At 55.4% G+C, this 20,179-nt stretch overlaps 3 protein-coding genes across 8 annotated transcripts; 1 reads left to right on the top strand and 2 right to left on the bottom strand.

The window, feature by feature from the left end:
• Positions 1-135: 135 nt before the first annotated feature.
• BUD31 (BUD31 spliceosome associated protein) lies at positions 136-2,267 on the bottom strand. 3 transcript variants are annotated; one of them, XM_088064158.1, is made up of 5 exons: positions 2,145-2,267; positions 1,656-1,819; positions 1,074-1,196; positions 695-861; positions 136-406 (listed from the first exon to the last, which is right to left on the bottom strand). In XM_088064158.1, exons 2-5 carry the CDS (start codon positions 1,747-1,749, stop codon positions 356-358), a joined length of 435 nt encoding a protein of 144 aa, XP_087920284.1. In that variant the 5' UTR covers positions 1,750-1,819; positions 2,145-2,267; the 3' UTR covers positions 136-355. The 3 variants fall into 3 exon arrangements, with proteins under 3 accessions (XP_087920284.1, XP_005523088.1, XP_014107975.1); XM_005523031.3 differs by having other exon boundaries at positions 1,656-1,809; positions 2,145-2,208; XM_014252500.2 differs by lacking the exon at positions 2,145-2,267 and adding an exon at positions 1,909-2,129 and having other exon boundaries at positions 1,656-1,809.
• Positions 2,268-2,330: 63 nt separating this feature from the next.
• PDAP1 (PDGFA associated protein 1) lies at positions 2,331-10,616 on the top strand. 2 transcript variants are annotated; one of them, XM_088064156.1, is made up of 6 exons: positions 2,331-2,474; positions 5,595-5,686; positions 7,540-7,647; positions 8,015-8,136; positions 8,969-9,120; positions 9,736-10,616. In XM_088064156.1, exons 1-6 carry the CDS (start codon positions 2,465-2,467, stop codon positions 9,792-9,794), a joined length of 543 nt encoding a protein of 180 aa, XP_087920282.1. In that variant the 5' UTR covers positions 2,331-2,464; the 3' UTR covers positions 9,795-10,616. The 2 variants fall into 2 exon arrangements, with proteins under 2 accessions (XP_087920282.1, XP_087920281.1); XM_088064155.1 differs by lacking the exon at positions 2,331-2,474 and adding an exon at positions 3,856-3,919.
• Positions 10,617-11,965: 1,349 nt separating this feature from the next.
• On the bottom strand, positions 11,966-18,845 carry ARPC1B (actin related protein 2/3 complex subunit 1B). Of its 3 annotated transcripts, none has more exons than XM_088064347.1 (10): positions 18,636-18,845; positions 16,235-16,426; positions 15,484-15,588; positions 14,663-14,885; positions 14,243-14,350; positions 13,744-13,950; positions 13,224-13,299; positions 12,945-13,141; positions 12,392-12,482; positions 11,966-12,247 (listed from the first exon to the last, which is right to left on the bottom strand). In XM_088064347.1, exons 2-10 carry the CDS (start codon positions 16,296-16,298, stop codon positions 12,209-12,211), a joined length of 1,110 nt encoding a protein of 369 aa, XP_087920473.1. In that variant the 5' UTR covers positions 16,299-16,426; positions 18,636-18,845; the 3' UTR covers positions 11,966-12,208. The 3 variants fall into 3 exon arrangements, with proteins under 3 accessions (XP_087920473.1, XP_005523086.2, XP_087920474.1); XM_005523029.3 differs by having other exon boundaries at positions 16,235-16,308; positions 18,636-18,843; XM_088064348.1 differs by lacking the exon at positions 18,636-18,845 and adding an exon at positions 16,651-16,801 and having other exon boundaries at positions 16,235-16,308.
• Between the last annotated feature and the right edge of the window lie 1,334 nt (positions 18,846-20,179).

The following is a 20,179-nucleotide window of genomic DNA, read 5'->3' as shown; positions in this document are numbered from 1 at the left end:
ACAGCCTTTTAAATTGACTGAGTTGAGGAAAGAAACCTAGAGCAGCTCACAACGTACAGAGCAATGTTCAAGCACCCGGAACACATCCAACAGAAGAGTGGCACAGGAATGTTTCACCAGCAGATCACACCACTCTCTCAGGAAGGCAAGCTTTATTTTAAAATAAATGGCTACACAAAACCCTACTCAAAAGTACCCCCACCATTTATACACAATCCAGGTGATCATGCTGCTGCTTTAATTATTATACAGAAATATCCCATCACAGAAAGCAGCTGTAATTGCACTCATAGTCCATTGAGGAGGAGGAGGATGTCCCTCAGAGTTCAAAAAACAAGTTTGATGGCAAAAGGCTTCATCCAGAGCAGCCTCTGCATCCACAGTGAGTGCATTCAATGATTCTGCCCTGAAAAACAAACATCAGGGTATTACAGCCAAGCCACAGCCAGAGCAGCACGCTCAGACCTCGAGGCAGGGAATGGCTCTGAGTGGGAAGGGTTTCCACAGTTTGCTGTTATTTCCCATACTTTTAACAACCTTAAATGAATGGCAGAGCTGACAGTAACTTTTGCACCAACTGGACACAAATTCTACCAGCAAAGGCAGAGGAAATTAGCAGGAAGAACAACACTCTGCTGAGCTGGGAGAAGTCAGAACAGCTATTGCAGAGCAGAGGAACAAGCTGGACACTCACCACTTCCAGCTTGCTTTTGGGGACCCTGCAGATGCAGTTGGTCCCGAAGTTGGTGTCCCGAGTCTGGATGCAGCGCAGGCAGCAGAGGTTCTCATAGCCCTGCTTCTTCCACTTGGCAATCAGGTTTTTGTCAGCATAGCCCTCCTTGATGCAGTACTCATAGAGCTCTGGGAAGAGGCAGACACTGTCACAGTCTCACTATCAGGGGCTACCAGCTGTAGTAACCAGCAGGTAAAGCCAGGCAGCTTCCAAGCCTTCTCTCCATCCTCCTTCCCCAGAAACGTGATCCCACCAACTCCCAGTTCAGTGGCATCCACAGGTAAACACCTCACTCACTCCAGTTTTCCCCTGCCCCAGCTAAAGCCCCTGCCCTCCTCACCTCTGCTGATTGCTTTCCTCTTGTAGAAGAGATCAAAGATGTAACGTGTTTTCTGGTGGTGGATCCTGAAGATGGGCCAGAGGGACTCCACTTTCCTCTTCCCTTCATGTGGCTCCGTCTCCGCTGGGAGGAAACACAGACACCAAGTGACCAAGTGCTTCCCTCAAGCACTTTGCAATGCACTGTTCCAAGAATGTTCATAACTTTCACACATGACAGGGATAAGATTGAGATTAATGAGGAGATAAATGAGAGAGACCTGACCTGGAACAGCTCCTTTAGTATTCAAAACCAATGGTAGTGGGATGACATAACCCACACTGGGATCAAGGGTGACTTCATGCCCACAGCAACAAAATGGACAGGAACTACCAGTTCCTCCACACACCCATGAGCTTCATCCCTAAACCAGCTGTAACCAAAGCTCTGTGCTCCAGAACCCCAAAATTAGGGACCAGCATGGCTCAGGATCAACCTGCAGCACCACTGGAGGCACAAACACAAAAAAGGTCCACCTGTATTTATGAAGCAGGTTTTGTGAGCATGTTTTGGGGTCCCCCATCTCTTAGAACACCCACTCACCTTCTCTCATCTTCTGATCCAGCTCGTCCAGCGTGGGCTCGATCAGCTCCCAGCCATCCGGGGGAGGCTTCCTGCTCCTCTTCACTTTGGGCATTGCCTCGGGAACGAAAGGGCCGAAAGGCAAAGGGGAACTACCAACACTCCCTCAGGATCACTGCGAAAAACTAAAGGAAAACAGCCGTCAAATATATTTCTCCTAAGGATTCTGTGCCCCCTTCCTGTTTTCCACTTCAAGGATAACAATGAGCTTTACGGAGCTCGTGAAAGAGGTGAAAGCTCTGTGACTGCTGCACGATAAATCCTCAGCAAAGCGCGGAAGCCACTCCTTCTCTGAGGTGACAATTCCGGTCAGAGCCCGGTGATACAGAGGCCGCCCGGCCTGGCCCCGACGGCCCCACAGCGGAACCCGGGGCCGGCGGGGTGAGGGAAGACTGCAGTTCTTGGTCCCGATTCCCGTCCCGACCCCGCTCCGGTCCCGGTCCCGCTCACCTCTTGCTCCCGTCGCGCCGCCGCCGTCACCCGGGGTCCTCTCGCAGCCGCACCGCCCGAGGCCCCGCCCCCTGGGCTGCCCTGCGCGCTGCCTGAGCAAAGCGCTCCCCGCCGCCCGCGCCGCCTCCCCGGGAGAGGCGAGAAGGCACCGGGAGAGAACCGGCCCCGCTCCCTGCTGTGCCTGCGGGAGCACCGGGAGAGGCGGCGCGGGCAGCGGCGGCGCTGAGGGCAGCCCAGCGGCGGGGGCCTGGCCTGGGGGCGGTTCCGGTTCCGGTTCCGGGCGCCGCTGGGGCCGGGGGGGCCGTGCCGCCATCGCCGCGATGCCGAAAGGTGGTGGGGGCCGGGCCGGGCCGAGGGTCCCCCCGCGGGGAACGGCGGCGGGGGGACACGGGGGACAGAGAGGAGGGGGCTGAGGGGGTGTGTGGGCCGCCCCGGCCCCGGCGCGGGCAGGGCTCGTGTTCGCCCCCGGCTGTAAAGACGCCGCGGCGGGTCCGTTCTCCCCGGCCTTGGGGGAGCCTGCGGGGGTCCCTTTCCCCCTTAGGGCGGCGGGCAGCGGTCCCCGCGCTGCCCCCGCGGCTGTGTTTGGGCTCGGGGGGGTTCTCGGGTTCTCTTTCCCCCTCCCCGTTCTCGGCGGCTCCGGGGGTGCCTCGCCCCCTCCCCGCTCCTCAGGAGCCGGCGCGTTCCCCGCGCCCTTCACGGAGCCGGGGGCCCGTTCTGTGCTCCCCAAAGTGCCGTGGCAGCGCAGCAACTCCTGGGGGTGTCCGAACCTCCTGTGGGACCGGGCTGGGCTCCATGTGCTCCCGCTGGAACGGGAACCGCGGCCGGTTCCCCCGGGACGGGGTGTGGGGCTCACGGAGCCCGGGGGAGGTGGGTACAGCCCCACCGGGGGCTGGTGCCCGGTCCGGCCCGGGGGAGCCGAGCCGAGCGCAGGGGGTCCCGCCCGGGGGGGGTTCAGGGGCTCCAAACGCGGCTCCTTTGAGGCGGCTCCGGCAGCGCCGCGTTTTGGGTGTTCCGGAGCGGGCACTGACTTGCTCCTCGTGTGATTCAGGAGCGGGGATGAGGCACGGCCGGGCTGTCACGGCTCAGCAGGATCCACCCAGAACCTTCTCCACATGGAACATCTGCATAATTGGCTCTTGCAAACCCCGGTCACACACGTTAAAAACCAGCTCTCCTCATTCCTCTTCCCTGCAGTTTGCTCTGCTTTATTTCATCAGCATTTCCCTGCCTTTAGCACCAAACTGATTCCTTGCTTAGCTTTTATTTAACCGCTTCATTTTTTGGGTCCATTTGCACAGTGATAGGATGATGGGGCTGAAGCTTTCACGTGGTTTTTGTGAAGGCAAAGAACCGTGCTGGGTTATAACCCCATTTTTAATATTTAAATACTGTGTAACTTCAGGATTTCCTGCTCTTTATTTCATTGTACAAATTTAGATGTTTGATTCAAACCTTTTGCTTTTTGGAAGAAGAGGGGACTTTGGTCATTTTTCCCCAAGTCAGTGGGAGTTGTTGGATTGTTGGCAGAGGAGTGGATTTTGGTACTCACTCTTAATAGAAAAGGGAGCAGTGTTAACTGGCTAGTAATAAATTCTTTACAGGATTATTTCTGATTAATTTCCTTTTTTTTCCCCTAATACTTTGATTTTAAAAGAAGAGATTCCATTCTCTCTCATCTAAGTTCTTTAATTAGGCTGTTTAAAGCTGAAGACAGATGTGTTTGAATATGGGCCTGCCTGAGCACCACTGGGCTTTGCTGCAGATAGAATCTGCAGGTGATTCTATTCTAAAAAATGCTTCACAGAGGTGGTGGAGAAGAAGTGTTATCCCTGTTTTCAAATGGGGAAACTGCGACACAGAGCTTGTCAGTGGCAGGTGTCAGACCTGCTCCCTAAATCTGATGTGAGGTTTGATCTCCCTGTGGGATCAGAGCCCCCTCCCTGCACTGTGCTGAGCTCCCACGGGCTCCATTCTTCTTTTTAGGCTTTTAATGCAAAATAATTTCTCTTTAGTTGCTTCTCCCCCTTACACCACTGTTTATTTGCAGTAATGAGCAGTTTGTGTTCCTTGGTCCTGAGCCCAGGGTTGTGGAGCAGCTGGGTGAGGAGCTTGGCCCTGGCCAGGCTGGGAGAACAGTTTGGTTATTTGGGGGTTGGTGTGTCACAGATGTCACAGTTGTTCCATCTGGGGTGATGTCATGTGCTGGGCAGTGAGGTAATGTCTCCCCAGGAGCATTCCCATGGCAGATCTGCTTCCAGAGGGTGTCAGTGTCCCCACGTGGTTGGGAACAGATAAACAAAAAACACCTGCCTGGCTGCACCAAAGCTTTGGTTGTGCTTAGGATTTGAGAGCCCATGAGCTTCCCCAGCTGAATCCAGGGGGAATCATTTGGTCTTTGCACTTCCCCATTCCTTTTGGAAAAATATCTCGGGAGTTTCTGTAAAGTTTCACAGTGGGGTTTTGGGACAGAAGTAAGGCATTGTGAGAGTTTGTCTGTGCTGAGCCTAGAGAATTGGTCAGAAAATGTTGGATCTCGAGAGCTCCCAGTCCAACAGCACACAGTGAGAGAGCAGTGGCCGATCTCCCATGGATCCCACACTGTGCCAAGGAGGGAGGGATCATCCTTCATCCTTCCCCATCACTGTAAGCTTCCCATTGACCTTGGCAGGTGAAGTGGGGAGGATGAGAGAGATCCAGTGTTTCCTGCTCCTTCCATGGGACTTCCAAGACTCCTGCAGTGGCAGAGAGCTGTCTTGCCAGAGTTGTTTGCTTTTTGCCAGTCTTCCTCACTCAGGGCTGTGGATTGGCTCTGTCCAACTTGCTTCCAAATTCTTTGGGCTGGAAGAACGTAACCAAAGCAGTGGCTTGAAGAGGGAGCATTAATGGCTTCAGCAGTTCACTAATCAACAGAATTTGGAAGTTGGGGCAGTGCCAGCCACAGTGACTCCCCTTCTTGGTTCCTAGAGCTTCTTTTAATTTTTCCTCATAAAGCAGTAGAACATGGGGGCTCCTTTTAGTACTTCTTCAGCTCCCATTGTCATTCCCAAAGCTTTTGTCCAGTTAGCTTCCTATTTTCTCCAGGCACAGTGGGAGGGGTTAAAGAGCCAGGCTTGTTGGAATATTGTTTGTAACCAACAGGAACACACTGTGATTCCTCCTGTGCAGGAAACTGGGATCTGCTGTAGGACTGAGCGTCCCTTGCCAGCCTGGGAAGGGAATTGGAGAGCAAGCACAGGCAGTGGTATCAATAATCCAAATTCTCTCTGCATCTCACCTAGAAACCTTGGAGCGTTTCACCAAGTTCAGTTGGGGGGTTTTGTTGTTTAGGGTCTATCAGAGGAGCTATTTTGGTTTGTCCTATCCACACCTAAAATCCAGAGAGTGCTGCAGGAGGAACAGATCTTTCTGGAGGTTACCACTAAACCATTTGTTGTTTTTAATTTTGTACAGGTAGAAAAGGAGGCCACAAAGGCCGAGCAAGGCAGTACACGAGTCCTGAGGAGATTGATGCCCAGCTCCAAGCAGAAAAGCAAAAGGCAAGGGTATGTGTTTGCTCCTTTGTGTGCTTTCTTTCCTAATTCCTGCCTTATCCAGCCTGGTTATTCACTGTTCAGGAGCACTGGCAGCTTAGCCAGGTGCTGCAGATCATTCCAGCAGTGTTCACAGTATGGATCCCAAATATCTCCAGATGGGGAAGACTCCAGGGTGTCACCCAGTCTGGTTCCTGAGGCCTGGAACACAGCCCAGGGCAGCATTTGAAGGTTAAAGGATGGGGGAGCTGATTACACAGCAGCTCTGGAGATCTTTTCTCCCCATATTTCATCATTCCAGTCTCCAGTGTCTGCTGATTTGTTCTGCAGCTTGGCTTTGGAGAACAAGGGCCACATCTTGACATGTTACTGTATGTTGAAATTTCTGTGTTTGCCCTCTTTCTGTTGTAGATTTATGGACCAAACTCCTTTAACTTCTTCCTGAATACATGATTTTCTTGTTTGCCTCTGACTTGTAGGGAGAGATAACAAGTTTTCTGATGCGGGGCCTCTTTTGGGTGTGTTTCTGTGCCCCAGCATTGGTCTGTAACAGCTCCCCCCACTTCCACCATGACCTGCTGTTATAAAAGCCTTGGCTGCTTTTTGGGGCTCTTACTCTCTTTATTCTCTTATCACAGCTCTGGTGGCACTCTGATATTTTTCTGTGACTTTCTGAAAGTGATGCCTCAGCCCAAATACACAATTCCAGCCGAGGCCTCACAGCACTGACCACAGGAGGATAATTACAGCCCATGTAGGAAGTCCTGGTGAATTCCTCAGAGATGACTCTCTCAAGCAGTTCTGAGCCATAGTGTTGAGTCCTTTTTAATGTTTTGTCCAGCTGGAACAGGAGATGATTGTTTGGTTTGCTGCTTAGCCACATATTCCAGCTTTGTGTTGCATTTCTTCTTCCAAAGTGTAACTCCTCTTGGTTAGCTTCTGATTCCACCTTCTTGGTTTCATGCCATATTTCCAAATTTTGAAACCACTTATGAGTCTCATCCTGTTTTCCAAAATAATTCCAACTCCTACCAGTGGTGATGTCATTCACAAACTGTTCAAGTGTTCTCTGCTTCCATGTTGTTAATAAAAATACTGACTGGAAATGGAAGGAAAGCAGGACCCACTTGAAATGTGTCTTGTTTCACAGCAAACCAGAGAACTGCTTTTCAAGAAAGATATATTTTTTGTGATAATCCATATCATGGTTACATCTAACACTGATTTATTAAGGAAAGCTTAAATCCCTCCCCTACAATTAGCAAAAATACTCCTCTTACTGTTCCTTGCTCATCCACTTTGCTGGTTGCTTGATGAGAGATGTTGGTAGTGTAAAACAATCTGTTCACACCCATGTTGGTTCTTCTTATGATTCAGAAATTAATTTCCAGGCTTCTGACTGGTGGAACCTGTGCTAAAAAGGCTGCAATTCCTTGGATAATAATGTTCTGGTTGATGGTTGTCCATTTTCTTCTCTTGGTGTTTTTATTTTCCACACCCAGGATGGGTTCCAGCTCTGAGCTGCATCCATGTAGTTTCCAATATCTGGAGTAGTTTCCAGTCTCTGAGGTAGTGAGCACTAGAAACCCAGGCCAAAATTCTTCTGGAGGCCTTTAACTTGGGGGAAAGTAACGTGCCAGTGGTGTCTTTTACAGTCGTTTTCCTGTTAGAGAGATCAGCAGAGTTGTTTGGAGGTGATGATGTTGCTGAGGAGGAGCTTTCATTCTGTGACAGCCAGACCCCCTTGGTGGCACAGGGCCATGTCAGGAACACCAGTGCTCAGAGCCATCTCTTATCCCTCCAAAATCTCATTTAAGGGCTGGGTTTGGGATTTTTAGTGACAGATATTTCCTATGATTTTGTAGGAAGAGGAGGAGCAAGAAGAAGGAGGAGAAGGAGCAACAGGGGACCCTAAAAAGGAGAAGAAATCTTTAGATTCAGATGAGAGTGATGAAGATGATGAGGATTATCAGGTACTGCATTCTCAGGGCACTTAATGCATCTAATACTTGGGCTGGGGGGGAGATGCACACTCTGGATTCTGAGCAGAGCTACCTAGAGTGCATTTTTTATAGAGCTACTTTTAGAAGCCAAAAAACACTCACCTGACAGCATTTTGCCCTCAGAATGAAAACTTGTGAATATTTATAAATTAAATGCAAAGGCAACAAGATTTTTAAAAAGGCCAAAGGTGCCTTGATTTGGAAATGGTTTTACTGGCTAGTTGTAAAATCTTGACTTGTGCTTTTTGGGGTGCTTTGCAGTGTTTTTGGGGAGGTCTGGTACAAGCAGAGCTGGGTGTGAGAGCTCCCCAACCTCCCTCTTGTTCTTGACCCGCAGCAAAAGCGCAAAGGAGTGGAGGGGTTGATAGACATAGAGAATCCCAACCGTGTCATTCAGACAACCAAAAAAGTCACTCAGCTGGACCTGGATGGACCCAAGGAGCTCTCACGACGAGAGAGGTGAGCGTTCCCTGCTGCACCCCTGGGATTTCAGCCTTGCTGCTGGCAGCAGCTTGATGCAGGGAGATGTTTCCCCTGCTGTGTGTCAGTGTTTCGGGGAGGCCCTGAAAAGTTTGTTGCTGCCTAAAGCAGGCAATGAGCAGCAGCAAACTGGGCTCACTGTGCTTCAAAATGTGGTTCCTAAGAAACTGCACAGGAGTTGTCTGTCCTCTGGGAGCAGCTGTGGCTATCCTGGAGCCAGGCAGCCTGCCCTGGTGCTCTGAGAGAAAGGGATTTAGGCCATTCCTTTCCTGAAGTTTTATGCTAAAATTCAGAACAGAAATTCCATTAACCAGAGGTCACCTTGGATCCACTTTAATCTCACTGCAGGAGGTGCCCTGGTGACAGGTAGCAGTTTCCCAGATTCCAGATATTATGGTGAAATTTTTATCTGGGCAGATAAATAACCTGAAAATCAAAGTTTAATCTTCTGGTTTCAATTAGCAGTGGTGAGGTTTTGAAGGGATGGTTTAATTTTTTTTATTTGGGATAAATTGCTTCAGCAGGAGGATACCTTTGAAGGCAAGGCTGGGAAAAACATGTCACAGTTCTTGTGGTGTGGGGCTAATTCATTTGGCCTCCTTGTGTGTCTGTGGCCTTACTTAGCTGAAGGAAGGTAGAAATAATCTCTCACCTCACTTCTGTTCAAACCCTGCAAATGGACAGAACCTGTGCTTGAAAAGTGGTGAAGGACCCCCACTTTTGGGGTTTTTCCTGGCTGGAAAGCCCCACTCTCTCTGTTCCTGTGGGCTTGCCTGGATACTCTGGTGACTGTTGTGTTTCCTTTGGGCAGAGAGGAAATAGAGAAGCAAAAGGCAAAAGAAAGATACATGAAAATGCACCTAGCTGGGAAGACAGAGCAAGCCAAGGCAGACCTTGCCCGATTAGCCATCATTCGGAAGCAAAGGGAAGAAGCTGCCAGAAAGAAAGAAGAAGAAAGAAAAGGTTAGAGAGTAATTAATCATATTCTCCTACCTCTCCAAGAGGCCACACATCCCTCATCTGAGCCTGTGTGGTGTTGCTGAGTGTCAGCAAAGCCAGGCTCAGCTGTTTCCCTCTCATAAAGTTCTTGCTTTATAAACAAGAGCTTGGACACCAGAGCAGGGAAAGAGAGAAGGGAATTGCCCTTCATATCCATCTTGCTCCCTGCCTCCCAGGCAATGCTGGCTCCAGTCTAGAGTTTAGCAGGCTCCTCGTGCTGGGTGATTTATCTGCTTTGCCTGATCCCCTGTGGGGATCTGATCTGCACAGGGAGTTCACAGCACTCCTTCCCTTCCTGGCCTTTCCCTGGGAGGTTTGAACCACAAGTCTGAACGCGGCTTCTTGGTGGCTTCCACAGAGAAGTCTGGGCATCAGGGTGGTTTGTGGACACCTGGAGAAGGCCAGGGATAGAAGGGAACACACAAGAGGATCTGTGACTGTTACCTCTGAGAAATTGGTGGGAAGGGTGGTTTTTTTTCCATTACCCAGCTGGCAGGATCCTGATCCCTGGGGGTGCCAATCCATCCCCAGTCCCTGATCTGCACCATGAAATGATGAAACTGTTGTTTTCCTCCCCAGCAAAAGACGAAGCGGCCATGGCAGGTAAAAGACTGCAGTCACTATCCCTTAACAAGTAAGCACAGGCCATACAAGAGGAGGAAACACCAGGGAACTGTGCCTGGTCCTGCTGGGAGCTCTGCTGTGTCGCCTTCCATCGATGCCACACAGGGCATCCTGCAGCACTGACCTCACCTCCACCTCCAAGAGACACTGACGATGTGTTTGTCCTCATCCTGGCACAGATTTCCATTTGGGGTTAGGGGCAGCTGCTCTCTGCAGTGCAGAGCTGTGCTGGACAGCAATTCCCTGTAACAGTTTGGAAACATGAATGTTTTTGCTGTTTTTAGGATCAAGAACTCGTAGACGGTGGGAGGGGGGCAGGGTGGGAGGGAGCTGTGTGGGAGGGGAGGTGCTTCAAATACTAGATTGCAAGAAAATAGAATGTGGGGTCGTTTTGGGGTGGGGCATGGGGTGGGGAACTGACTTGGTATGAAATCCCAAAGGATAATGTATCTGAGGAATCCAGTTGGCAGAGAGCCCATCAAATTTTGCTGCAGGGTGTTGCAGTATAAGCTGGGAGCCTGACTTCATGGACATCTGGAGTGCCGTTCCTTCCCAGATTCATCCCTCCTTTCCTGCAGCCAGTCTCCCCTTTTCCCTCCTCTTCATTTTCTTTTTCTCCTCCTTACTAGGGATAGTGCCAGTTTTTAACCACATCATCCTTTGTTTAAAGGAGAAAAACAAACAAAATTTAATGTGTCAGATCCAGATGGAAAAAAAGCGCAACGAAAAGCAAAAAAAAAAAAAAAAAAAAAAAAACCAAACCAGAAAACTTGATCAAGTTTTAAAACCACCAAGAGAACTTGTATATTTGGCTGATTAAACTGTAAGTTATCAGAGCTGCTGTAGCCTCGTGTGTGTGTGAAGGGCACAGCTGGGGGGTCCTGGGGGAGGCACAGCTGCAGTTGGGGGCTGCACATTGTGGTGTGGAGTTTGGCTCTGGGTTCAGGAGCTCCCTCAGCACACACAGCCTGGAGGGAAAAATCTTTTCCTGCTGATTCTGATGGATGTCTTGCACAATCTGTTTACCACGGTGGAGGAAACAATTACCCTCAGGGCACTGTCTGGTCTAGTCCCCTGTCAGAAGGGCAGTCACCGAACTGTCACCTCCTCTCAGATGTCTCTGGAGGGGAGATGCTCCAGCCTGCTGTGCCCCAGGGGTCTGGGAATCCTGCTGCCAGCCTGTTCAGGGACACCAGTGATTCCCAGACTCACTTCCCAAAGCTTGGAGGAGATCCAGCCCCAGGGCTTAGAGCACTGGAAGTCACTGGGAGAGGGGTTGCAGCTGTGGGCATGGAGGGTGACAAATGGGATTTGTTTTGTGTCACCCTGGCCATGCCTGGCTGCAGGGACTTGGGCACAAGGGTGTGACACAGGACAGTGCCCCAGGGAATGTCATTGTGAGCTGCTGGCCCAAACCACATTTCTGACCAAGCCAAGATTTGGGATAGGGAATATCCTCAGGGAGCTGTGGAAGATGAGCAAGTGCTGCCAGGAGCAGTGCCTGTGCTGTCAGCTCCCAGAGCGAGGAACTGATGTGGTGGGGACAGCCTGACATGGGAAGTTTTGGGTGATCCTTGGAGCACAGGGAGGTGGATGGGGCAGGACAGAGGGAGTTTTGGGGCTGATGCCTGGGACAGAGCAGGGTTAGAGTCACAGCGGGGAGAGAGGGTTGACGCTTGTGAACACATGGAAACGGTTGGAAAAACTTCCAAGTAACACCTCCCACTGGCAGGGCTGGAGCAGAACTCAAATGTCACTGTCCCTCTGCCAACCAGTGCTCCCTCCCCAGCCCATGGGCAGTGTTGGGACTGAGCTCCTGAGATAAGAGGCTGGAAAGGCACAGGATTAGTTGGGCAGCCCAAGGTCTCTGAGTTGGCTCCAGGTTTGGGAATTGCCCACCTGGCAGGACTTTGCCAGGGAAACTCAGAGAAGGGGAAACCTGTGCTCCCTGACTGCCTCCATCCTCTCCCCTCCCTTTCCTCTAACACCAGTCCTGTTTTGAAATGATGCTGAAGCAGGGAATGGAAAAGTGACATTCCTCTTATCCCCACAATCCCAATTTCCCCTCAGCACTAGTGGCAGGAAGTGGTGAAATGTAGCGCAGCACTGTGATCTGTCCTGAGCTCACCTGTGTTTGCACTGAACTTGTTCTAAAAAAGTGAAAAGAAAAAAAAAAAAAAAAGCATTTTGATTTATCCAGGACAATCCTTTATTTGCTATTTCTCCAAGCAATGTATGACCAGCATCGGGAAGGATGGTAACAAAAATAGTAAGAAAAATGGTTTTCTTTGTCTGGAAACAGCCACCAGGGCTGGCTGGCAGCAGGGACAGGCACTGGTGGCATCGTGGCACAGGGGGGTGGCAGAGAGCAGCAGGCAGGGGGCAGAGCAGGGGCTGCAAGCCAGGATGCTCTTCCTGGAGGGCTCCTTCATTTGATCTTGAGATCCTTCAGTGCCGACTCCAGGCTCTGAAATGAAACAGGAGGGTGTTCATCAGCTCCTTGCTTCCCAAAGAAACTGGAGGTGGCTGGGGAGCTGAAAGGGGGAACAGGGAGGGAAGATGGTTCAACACTGGGTTCTCACAGCCCTGGGGATCCACAGGGATTCCTTACCTTGACATCCCAGATGCTCATGCCACCATCCATCCCTGTGGTGCAGAACTGGGAGCACTTGTCCTTCCCACCCGTCAGCACCGAGATCTGGCTGGGGGTGCAGAGGGGGAGCAGGAATCAGCCCCAGTGCTGAGCCCTTGGAGCTGCCTGGTAGCCAGGGGTGGGAGAGGGGCTGGAGCCCTTCATCTCCCCCACCAGGGCAGGAAGGCACTGGGCAGACAGAGATGCTTGGGGACTGCTGCAGGAGTGTCCCAGCTTTTGGGACTAGACCTCTCTATCTCCCCTTCCCACATGCAAGGATGCTCTGGGGATCACCAGGGATGCTTGGGGAACACCCTGGGAAACTCAGGGATACCCAGGACTGTCACAGCTCCTGGTGCTGGATCCTCAGTCTCCCCCTCCCACTTGCAGGGATGCTCAGGGACATTCTGGGGATATCCAAGGATGCTCCAGGGCTGTTCCAGCTCCTGGACTCGACAGCAGCACACCCAGGGGATGCTCAGGGATCATCTGCCCCAAGCCTGTCCCTCCCCACCCTTGCCCCAGCCCACACCTGATGCTGTTCTTGTGCAGGGTGTCCAGGGTGGCGTTGGCCGTGTCCGAGCTCGCTTTCTTGTCCAGGTTCTGGAAGCGCTCGCGGGCGGTGAGGCCACGCTGGGAGCTCTGCTTGGGGACATCCAGCTTCCCCCCAAAGGTCAGGGCACCCTGGCTCTCCTCATAGGTGAACAGCATCGGGCAGCAGTCATGGCCCTGGGGATCAAACCTGCCCTGCTCAGCGTCCTCCAGCCGGCCCCTGCCACAGCACCCACCCCGTGCCCCCGCCCGCACTCACCGCGGCCACCAGGCTGTTCTCGGTGATGAAGGTGACAGCGAGCAGGGGCAGGGTCTCAGTGCACAGGGAGGCAACACTGTGAGGTGTGAACAACGAGCTGAGCTTCAGCCTGAGTGCTGAGACCGGCACAGCTCAGCACACGGGTGGAACCCACGAGGGGAGACACCACCTCCTCCACCCGTAGTGATCTGGGGATGTTCCAGGGGTGTCCCAGGTCCTGGGGCTGAGCTTTCTGTGTCCCACACCCATGTACAGGGATGCTCAGGGGATACCCAGAGATGCTCAGGGATACCCACATGCTCAAAGATACCCAGGGATGTTCCAGGGTTAACCCAGCCCCTGAGGCTGAACCCTTCCATCTCCCCCACCCACGAGCAGTGACACTCTGGGATTGCTCTTGGCCCAATCCAACCCAGATACCTCCATCCCCGTGTTGGTTTGGGGGTCAACCCCTGCTGCCACCCCCAGCACAGCCTCCCCCAGTCTCCCTGAGCCCCCTCCTGTCCACAGCCCTGCTTACGCCATCTTCTTGCCAGCGTCGGCGAGGCACAGGGTGCTGTCGTGGCTCACCCAGGCCACGCGGGAGCCGCTGGCTGAGAAGCAGATGCTGTGCACCCACCCACAGCTGCTGCTCGACTCGAACATCAGCTCCCCAAAGGGCATCTTGGAGCCCCAGGGCGTGGGGCTGGGCCTCTCCTCCACCTCCTTGATGTAGGCTGAGAAGATCCTGGGAGAGGGAGGGAAAGCCTTGCCGTGTGTCCCTGGATACAGGACCTGTGCCACCTTCATCCCTGCCTCTTGCCTCAATTGAGTGACTCGGTTTCCCTGGCAGAGCCTGTGGGGTTCCCCCTACCTCCCATGGCTGCTGTATCCCTGGGATGGTTCCCCGACCTCCCTGCATCTCCCCTGTGCTCCATTCCCAGCTCCAAACAGCAGCTGGGACTAAGCCTGCCCCCAACCCATCCTTGGGGATGCCCCTGCATCAGGGCCCCCCCAGTCGCCCAACCCCTGCTCCTCACCTGCACTTGAAGTCACAGGAGCCAGCGGCCAGGAGGACGTTGTTGGGGTGCCAGTCGAGGCTGAGCACCGTCGAGCGGATGGGCTTCTTGATGTGCTTACAAACCCACCTGTGTGGAGAGGGCGTGGCAGCAGAGGGGCAGCATCACCATCCCCAGAGCCCCCCTGAGATTTTGGGGACCTGGCTGATGTTGGTCAGGGCTCCAAGTGCCCCAGGAGCTGCCCTGAGCCACCATCCTGCAGTAGCAGCTTGGGCATGGGAAGTCCACAACTCAATTTTCCCATCTGTCTCCAGCTCCTCCAGTCTCTTATTTCCCCATCCATCCATCCATCCATCCATCCATCCATCCATCCATCCATCCATCATCCATCATCCATCCATCCCCCCTCTTTTTCCCATCACGGCTGTGCCAGATCCTCACCAGTCGTTCTCCTGCTCGAAGTAGCAGATGGAGATGAGGCGGGAGCCGCTGCCCACAGCGAACTTGTTCTCCTTGGGGGACCACTTGACGCAGCGGGCGGCGCGGTTGATGCGCAGGATGACCAGGGTGGGCTTCCAGACGTTGCCCTTGAGGGTCCACACGTAGGCGTTGCGGTCGGTCCCGCACGTCACCAGTCGGTTTCTCTCAGGGGCCCAGTCGATGCCTGGAAGGCAGAGAAGGATGATGGTGGCCCAGGTAGCCACAGGAATGGGAATGGGGAGGTGGCACTCAGGGCTGGGGGATGTCTGAAGGCGTGGTTGTTCTGGGTGGTCTCTGCTCCACAGTTCCTCTTTGCCCCACACCATCCCTTCCCATCCCTCCCACCTCAAAGCATTCCGTGTCAACCCATCCCGCCCCATCTCTCATCCATCTCATTCCACCCCATCCCTTCCCATTCCTCCCACACTGCTCCATTCCATCTCTCCTGTATCTCCATCATCCATCCCTCATTCCACCCTACCCCATCTCTTCCCATCCATCCCACATCATCCCAATCCATCTCACCCCATTTCTCCCATCCATCCATGTCCCTTCCAATCCCTCCCTCCCTCCTTCCCTCCACCTCATCCCTGTCCATCTCTCCCATCCCATCCATCCCCACCCCTGGCTGCCTTCAGCTGGACACAGCCTGCTCTATTCTCCTCCATCCCTGCACAACCCCCATTCACTGGGTGCCAGTGCCACCAGCAGGGCTGGGAGCAGCTCTGGGACAGGCCCAGCCACCACCCATGTCCCTGTCCCCTCTGCCAGCCGGGACTCACCTGTCACCTGCCCGTTGTGCTCCTTCAGCTCATGGACTTTGCTCCACTTGGCCCCATCCTTGCGGTAGATGTGAACCTCGTGGTTGTTGGGGCACAGGGCGATCTCTGGGGGTGACAGTGGCCGGGACAAAGCCCTCCCCTGGGTCACAGGCTCTGCAGGGCCAACCAGCACCCACCCACCCACCCACCCCCTCCTGGGCTCCAGCCCTAGTCCTGCACTGCCCTGGTGCTGCAAATTGTCCCTGTGTGAAGGGAGAAGCCTACACCCCACACCCCACTGTCCTCCCTTCCTTCGAACGAGGTCCCGAGGGGCTGCTGGGATGAGAGAGGACAGGATGGGATGGAACAGGACGGCTGCGGATGCACAGCTCCCAAATCCAGCCCCATCCCGCCCCGCCTGCCCGGCGCTCCGGCCGCAGCAGAGAAAGCCCTTTTTGTTCTCCAGCATCCCCCGGGCCTCGGTCGGGAAATGCCATCGGCCGTGAATCACCCGGCTCTGCTCCGTGTCCCCTGCCGGTGCCTCGGGGCCGGACGCTGTGCTGGGACCCCTGTGCCAGGCTCTGTCCCGGCAGCGGGGCCGGGGGACACAGGGGGATGTGCTGTCCCAGCCCCTAAATCTGCCCAGGGCAGGATCTGCTTCCCCAAACCCAGCCCAGCTCTGTCGTGGAGCAGCGGCCACCACGGCGAGGTTTAGCCAGGATAGTGCCTGGGGATATCCTTGGGAATTTCGGGGCGTCCCAGGAGTACTCACGGGTGCGGTCCTTGTTCCAGGCGTGGCAGCTGATGGGCTCCAGCAGGAAGCTGTGGTAGGCCATGGCTCACGGGCTGGGGACAGGGAGAGACCCCCAGGCTGTCAGGACACGCTGCTGCAGCCACAGGGACAAGATCCCAGCCCCACTGAATGATCCTTCCCTCTGGGATCAGTCCTGTTCACGTCTCTCCTCTGCCAGGGAGAGGGTTTTCCTGAGGATCTCCAAGCTCAGAAACTGTTCATTTCCAGGAACTTCTAAACCCTGCTGTCATCCTGCTCCAGCTGGCTGCAACTTGCTGGGCAGGAGCTGGCTGGGCACACAGGGACCCTGGTGCCAGCAGCCCCATGTGCCCCCCTGGGGTCCCTCCACGGGCAGCATCTCCTCTCTCCACCCCAACAGGGCCAGATCCACTCACTCCTTCCACGCCTCTCACGTAGGAAGAGCCAAAGCCCCATGGAGGCACTTCCATCCCATCAGTGCTCAGCTCTCAGGACTAATCCCTTCTCCTGGCTGAACTCCCACCGTTCCTGCTGGTCCCCAGCTGTCGTGGGGTGGAGCAGTTTGTTCCAAAGGCCCCTCCAGGTGCCACGGGACCGGGAAGGCTCCGAGCAGCCCCTTGGCCATCCAGGGAAACACCTCTCCAGGGCGTGGCAGACGGGAATTACTCACAGCCTGCTCTCGGCTATTTTGGGAACTCCCTGAACACGTCCCGTTTTCTTTGGCAGCTAAAAACGTTACAGGGGAAGGAAAAAAAAAAAAGTCCCCCTTAGCAAAGCTCCATCCCTGGGCTGGGGAAAAGAAAATCTGAGGAGCTCCATCACCTGCATGTGAAGAAATTCCAGTGCTGATGCAGGGTAGGAGCCCTGCTGTCACACCAAGGACATGGGAATGGATGAGGAGGCAGCTGCCCTATCCACCCCAACCCTGGGATGCAGCACAGGGTGTCCCAAGAAGGGTACAAAGCTGCTGCCACCACGAGGGATGGACAAATTCATCAGCGACAGGGACACTGCTGTTGGCATTGCAAGAGATCAGGAGAGGAAAAATGTGTGGAAAAGGGATTTGGCTGAAATGGGCTGAAAGGGCTCCCGGGAGAAGGGATGGGAGGCAGGGCCCTCCAAGGAGCTTCCTGGCTTCGACACTAAGAAAACAGCAATACTTTTCCTTTTTCCAAGTGGTTTGGGAGCTCAGGGGCATAAACCCTCCTCCTGGGGTCCCTGCTGCTCCCATGCTGAGTGCCACTCCAAAGGGATGAGTTCAGCTGCCGTGCCAGGGATGGAAACCTTTGCCAGACAGGGGAAGGAGCGAGGGCCTTGGCGGCTCCCTGCAGCGGGTGGTGTTTTATTTCCCCCACAGCCCCTTTCCAGCCAGTTCCCCGCTGGTGCCCCGCTGGCTGAGTCGTGCTCCCTCCCTGGAGTGACCCACGGGGGCTCGGCAGCCCCTTCCCCAGCTGGGGAGAGCATCAGAGGAGCTGTGGTTACATCCCCCCACAACCCAGAGGCTCTTGAGGGAGGAAAATGGGAATTTTCCGAAGGCCAGACAGGGCGGGATTGGGAGCTGGAACAACTCCGTTATCTCCCCGGCCAGTCCAAGCAGTTCGGAAACATCCTCGGAGGAGATAACCAAACCTTGGCAGAGCCGAGTGCCGGGGGCTCCTCCCAGTCCCGGGAGGAAGCCACACACCAGAGGAGATGGAGTTTGGGTTTTTACGAGCCTGGTGGGGTGGCGGGAGGAGGGTTTGAACCCAATGAGGATCCTGCTCGGAGCTGGGACCCCCTGAAACTCTCCCCGGACACTGTGGTGGGCCCCTGCCCCACCAAGACCCCAATACGGACCCCCGGGAGCCCCTCTGCTCCCTGCGGAAGGTGTCACCCCCCGTGCTCCTGCCAGCCAGGCTGGGGACACCCGTGCTCAGCCCCCAGTGTTGGTGGGGGGCACCCCATGAGCCAGCCTGGCCCTGAGGGGACACCCCCGTCCCCGAGCAGACGGAGGGCGGCTCTGACCCTCCTCTTCCTCGCACCGGGCAAAGCGGGAGGCAGCTGATTCCCGAGAAGGAGAGGACAGATGGCGACAGCTCTGCCTCTGCCGGCACCAACCCCGACGGGAGCCCCACAGGAGGACTCTTTTCACCCCCCCAGAGCTGCCAGAGCGCCGGCAACAGAAAAAGAAACCTCAAACTTGCTGACAAAGCTGGGAGAAACCCCCCCCAAAAAAAATCCGAAACGCAGTGACAGCGAAACTCGCAGGGGGCGAGGGGCTGCCTGCACCCCCCTGACCCCAGCCCGGGGGGACCCCCCGAACCCTCGAGCAGGGTGTGAGCGCCAGGAGCGGGGACAGCCACAGCCCCACGGGACAGCCCCAGGTCCTGGCGGGGTGGCAGAGCTGCCTGTCCGTCCTTACCTTGCTCGGTTCCTGGGCGGCGGGGCTCGTTCATGGACTCTGGGCAGTCGACACGAACGGAGCCCGGAGCGAGCGGCTGGAGCCGTGCCTGCCCCGCCGAGGCAGCCCGACTTCCCTTTTCCTCTCCGAGAAATGCAACCACTTCCTTACGTGGGCGTTGGGGGAGCGCAGAGCAGCTCTGCGGCCGCCCTGCCCCTGTGCCTGCGGGCCGGGCCGCTCCAGCACCGCCGCACGTGGTGCTCCCGGCCCCCGGGATGCTCCCGGCCCCCGGGATGCTCCCGGCCCCCGGGATGCTCCCGGCCCCCGGGATGCTCCCGGCCCCCGGGATGCTCCCGGCCCCCGGGATGCTCCCGGCCCCCGGGATGCTCCCGGCCCCCGGGATGCTCCCGGCCCCCGGGATGCTCCCGGCCCCCGGGATGCTCCCGGCCCCCGGGATGCTCCCGGCCGCTCGGTGGGACGTGGGCAGCTCGCCCTGGCTGCTCCAGGGAAGGATACAGCCAGGAGAAGAGAAGGGAAGGATCCCCGCCGTCTCCCTGTGGCAGCGGGAGTGTTGTTCACCCCCGGGCCCCGATGCGTTCCGGAGGGATGGGGACTCCCCGGTGCCTGTGCTGGCCCCCACTGGGGAACAGCCGTGCCGGGAGGCACCCGGGCAGAGACGCCCGTCGGCATCGCCTCCCACGGCTGGGGAGATCCGCAGGACTCCACGGAACCTGGATCCGGCCGCCCTCGGCAGCAGCTGCTGCTCGTTCCTGCATCCCACAGAGCCCAGTGGGACCCAGTCCCAGGCTGGCTGCGGTCACCATGCCTGTATCCCCACGCACCAGACATCCAGCCCTCTGCTTTTCTCACCTCCTGCTTCAGTGCAACTGATTTTTATCCCATTCTCGCCTGGATGCACTCACCCCTTCCCTCCCGAGCACGGGGATGCACCCACTCACCCCGTCCCTCTCTGAGTGATGTCGCAGCACGCTGGGGTCCTGGCTAGGGAGGGCAGGATCTCTTCTCAGCTGCAGGATTTAGATACAATAACGTGGAATTCAGGGATACAATAACCTGGCATCGGCTGAGCTGCAGAATCGATGGCCAAGTGAGGGGTCAGCTGTAGGTAAAAGGGGGGCACAGAGCGGGCAGCCCCTCGCTCCTGATCCTCATCCATAGCTCGGTTTCATTTCATGCATGTTGCTATGATCCCTGCAGACACGGGGAGATCCCAGGCAGGGATGGGAATGAACTGTGGGTCAATTTTAACTTCTGCAGGAGGATTTGGGGTACGTTACTAAGGGAAGAGAAGGGAAGGGAGAGGACAGTGTGGCCCCTGTTCCTTGTTGCCATCCCCTCTCCTCACTGCTCCCATCTCCAGGCTGCTCCTGCTTGAGCCTGTGCCATGAGCTGCCTCCACTGCTTCTGAACACTGCCTGGGGCTCTCCAAGGCTCAATAGCCCATGGGGGGAACTGTGGAAGTCAGGGATGGAGGCTCAGCACTGCTGGGCCTCTCTCAGACCCAGTTCATGTTTGCCCAAACCCTTTACCTGCTTTTTCTTCCG

The sequence above is a fragment of the Pseudopodoces humilis genome, chromosome 18, assembly GCF_049639895.1.
Source record: "Pseudopodoces humilis isolate 2021_Gansu_Grassland_sample_001 chromosome 18, ASM4963989v1, whole genome shotgun sequence".
NCBI lineage: Eukaryota > Metazoa > Chordata > Aves > Passeriformes > Paridae > Pseudopodoces > Pseudopodoces humilis.
Note: the sequence above shows the minus strand (reverse complement) of the source record. Positions and strands in the feature narration are given on the sequence as shown.